Raw genomic sequence first — 3,443 nt, forward strand, 5'->3', positions numbered from 1 at the left:
ACCCGTTTTAATCATTTTAATCCCTGGTGAGGGCCTCACCCTTTTCATGGAGTGTTCTTTGGTGTCTGGGCTTGTTTCTAAAACTCCACAACATGCGGCAACTGAACTTTTTCTCACCAAGGTTTGTATGGGTTAGTTTAGTGTTTTACAATATATAAATATAATATATGTACTGTCAATTAATGTCATAATAGAGTCACACATTTGTCATTCTGGAAGTATGTTTGTTATGTCTGTGCAATTTTCAGTCAGGGCTTAATTTGCTTCTGTTTTTTGTGTTTTCATTTAGTTTATCAACTTCTTTCCTAGTCAGATAATAAATTATTGTCTATCTGTTTTTTATTCTCATTTCATTTTATTTCTAAGTCATAGTTCCTGTTTGTGTTGTCTCCACCCAGGTGTGCATTGGTGTCCTGAATAGCTGCATTGTTTTAAAAGGATTGCTTTAACCCTGAATGGTTCCTCGGTCATTGTTATGTCATCCTCTCCATCTTCCAGTCTGCATGTGGTTATTTTGTTTTTGGGGTTTGCTTTTGTTTACTTGGTTTGATTTACTGTCCATAAACGGTGGCCTAATGCCTTATGGTTAAGGAAGTAGGCTTGTAACTGGAGGGTCATTGATTCAAAATCACAGTGGAACATTGAACAAGTGTCTTAACCCTAACTGCTTCCAGGTCTTTGTTGCAAATAAGAACTTGTTCTCAATGACTTATCTAGTTTAAAAAGAAGTAGATTCATTAGCGGAGTCGTGTTTGGATTTTTCCCCAAGTGCGCCGTGGCCACCTATTATTGATTTTCTATTTAAAATATATTTCCAATAACCTAAGAAGTGAATCATTCAGAAACAAAGAAAGATAGTGCTAAAATTATATCATTGTTGATTTTGTCTCATTTGCTTTATTACTAACAGTGTCTAATGATAATTAACCAAGTAAACTAAAGGTTTTTGTCTTTATGAGGCTAATAATCAAAAGAAGAGATGTTGCTAATCAGCTTTTTCAAAAACACAATCAAAACAAATGGTCAAATGAGAAATTCACAATAATTGCTTTATTAAAGATTATTTTAGCAGCTTGTTGACATTCCAGTGATGATGGACAAAAAGGTCGGAGTGGCAAAGCTGGGGTCGAGCATGAGCTGCTCCAACAGCGTTCTGCCCTTTTCTCTTGTGGTTGGTGAGCACATGGCCTTTTGCCACATGCTTACTAACGTCCCACCTGGAATGTGACAAAGATATAGAGATTCAAAAATGTTCAATAAAATCATCTATACATCAAAATGTGTGTGTGTGTGTGCGTGTTACCTACCGAGTAAAGTGTTGATGTTCTTCATCCAGGTAAAGGTATTAAGTGAGTGGTTCTCCTCTGCGGTCAAATCAGCTATGTTTGGAGCAACATCACCCTCCTGAATAAAAAAGAATGGTAAAAAAACAACTACATTTATGCAACTGGTGCCTCTGTGAGTAGTAAAACAGATGTATCGATCCGTACCTTTAAAACGCGACCTGGCAGTGGAACTACAAACTTTGAAGACAAGACCAAATTGGACTGGAAATGTGCGGCTGATACATATTCTGCTGAGTTTAGCCAGCTGTTTGCAAATGAAATCTCTTCAGAGGAATAGAGGCTTTGCCTGTAAGAGAGTTTGGGACAAGTTAGAGGAGCGGGATACTTCAGCATTTCATTGAATGGCTTTGTCAGCTCTGCTATGAAGAAAAATCCTACAAAATTAGTCCTTGACAATGTAACCGGAACACACTTGAGCTTAGACATACAAAAGAAAAGATCACGTACTTAGCGTTGCATGCTGAAGAGGCATAAATTGATGCCATTTGAGCTGCCCAGTAGAGACCGAGGAGAAGGTCTTTCTTTTCAGAGTCGGGCAGGGGAGAGGTAGCTGCATCCCTGAGTCCCTTAAAACAGATCCATGATTGATTAAAGCAGTATATACACTAAGCAATACCATTAATATCATGTCATAAAGTTGGAAAACATGTAGAATTTGGTGCATCTGTGACTAATAGGTGTTGGAATACCTGAAAGAAGGCGTCCCATTTGTTCATGGCGTCTGGGTACTTGGTTGCACAGTCAGCATAGTTACTACAGTATTCTCCGAAACCCTCAGGAATCTGCATCTGGACCTATTAAAGATTTTAAACCCCCTTACATTAATTAATTACTGCAGGAAAACAACAGGCTGTGATGCCTGACTTCTTAAGCCTCTTATACGCATACCTGCATCCCAGGTATCAGGAAACCCTGCTGTGCAGCAGACAAGAACGGCAATGCAGAGACAAAGTAGCTCATACCTTGGGAGAAATAGAGAGTTTGTAAGTGTTTGTGCTTCCGTTGTGTCTTTGCGTATGTGCAATATTCATTTAACAGACTTACAGCTCCACCAGCTATTAAGAGAAATGCACATGGGCTCTCCTAGACCACAGTTTGTTTGACCAGTAGGGTCAGCAAGACGCCCTGCACAGAAATCGCACCAAAAGACAACGAGGTTAGAGGTTCTCAGGTGTATATTGAAATCACAAAGATAATGAAATTCTTATATTTGTTTACCTGAGCTCAACAGCCAGGCAAGCTGAATGGCCAGTCCCCACACAGGACTGTCTTCAGCACCGGTTCCCATGGTTCCCATGTAAGGATCGGTTGCTGCAATGAGTAGCTTGTAGAAACTCATGCGGTGAAGAAAGTGCGAAGGATTGGGAGTGGTGACGCCATTCTGTTCGGGCAGCTCAGTTACTTGGCTGAATGCATGTGACCATTGGAGAGGTTTGCCATCTTCCAGGACAACAGCAGTGCTACTGAGAGACACTGCACATGCCAGGAGGAGGCACTGAACTACCGGTCGCAGCATAACTGAGGTTAAAGGACAGAGCTGAAGGATGAGTCTGATGTGGACTGACAAGATTCGCTATCATACAGGGCTTTTATACACCACGTTGCACAAAATACACGTAAGACCTGTGGACTCTGATAAAAGAGGGATGTCGAAATGTGTGCACACCAAAAAACTCAATACTGGTCAAAAGTCTAAACAGAGTTCAGATGAGTTTAAAAGTTATGATGACAGTTGGAAGAGAAACTGCTAAAATTAATATCCCTTCTGAAGGATTTTTCCATTAGGCATTTTGAAAATAAGAAAGAAAAGTAGATTTATTATTTTAGAATAGTTCATTAAATAGTAAAGATACCCAGCAGCCAAAACAGGTAAAAAAGATTCTGTTATTGTCATTAATACACTGTAAACCTGAACATTCAAAGCAATTAAATATATTTAGTAGTTTATATTCAAAGTTATAGAAAAAGTTCTACTAACTTAATTAAGTCAAGTCATTGTAACATGTTCTTCCTTTTTGAGTTCTTTAACTAATATTTTTTTGAGTAATTAATGGAAACATATTTGTTTATAAGTAAGCATAACTTAAACACAACTTA

General features: G+C 38.7%; 1 protein-coding gene across 1 annotated transcript; it reads right to left on the reverse strand.

The window, feature by feature from the left end:
- Positions 1 to 1,065: 1,065 nt before the first annotated feature.
- Positions 1,066 to 2,893, reverse strand: leg1.1 (liver-enriched gene 1, tandem duplicate 1). The gene is made up of 8 exons (XM_028439122.1): positions 2,565 to 2,893; positions 2,391 to 2,471; positions 2,235 to 2,308; positions 2,036 to 2,140; positions 1,794 to 1,912; positions 1,491 to 1,632; positions 1,308 to 1,404; positions 1,066 to 1,217 (listed from the first exon to the last, which is right to left on the reverse strand). Exons 1-8 carry the CDS (start codon positions 2,860 to 2,862, stop codon positions 1,066 to 1,068), a joined length of 1,068 nt encoding a protein of 355 aa, XP_028294923.1. The 5' UTR covers positions 2,863 to 2,893.
- Between the last annotated feature and the right edge of the window lie 550 nt (positions 2,894 to 3,443).

This window comes from Gouania willdenowi, chromosome 24 (assembly GCF_900634775.1).
Source record: "Gouania willdenowi chromosome 24, fGouWil2.1, whole genome shotgun sequence".
In the NCBI taxonomy this organism is placed as follows: Eukaryota; Metazoa; Chordata; class Actinopteri; order Blenniiformes; family Gobiesocidae; genus Gouania; species Gouania willdenowi.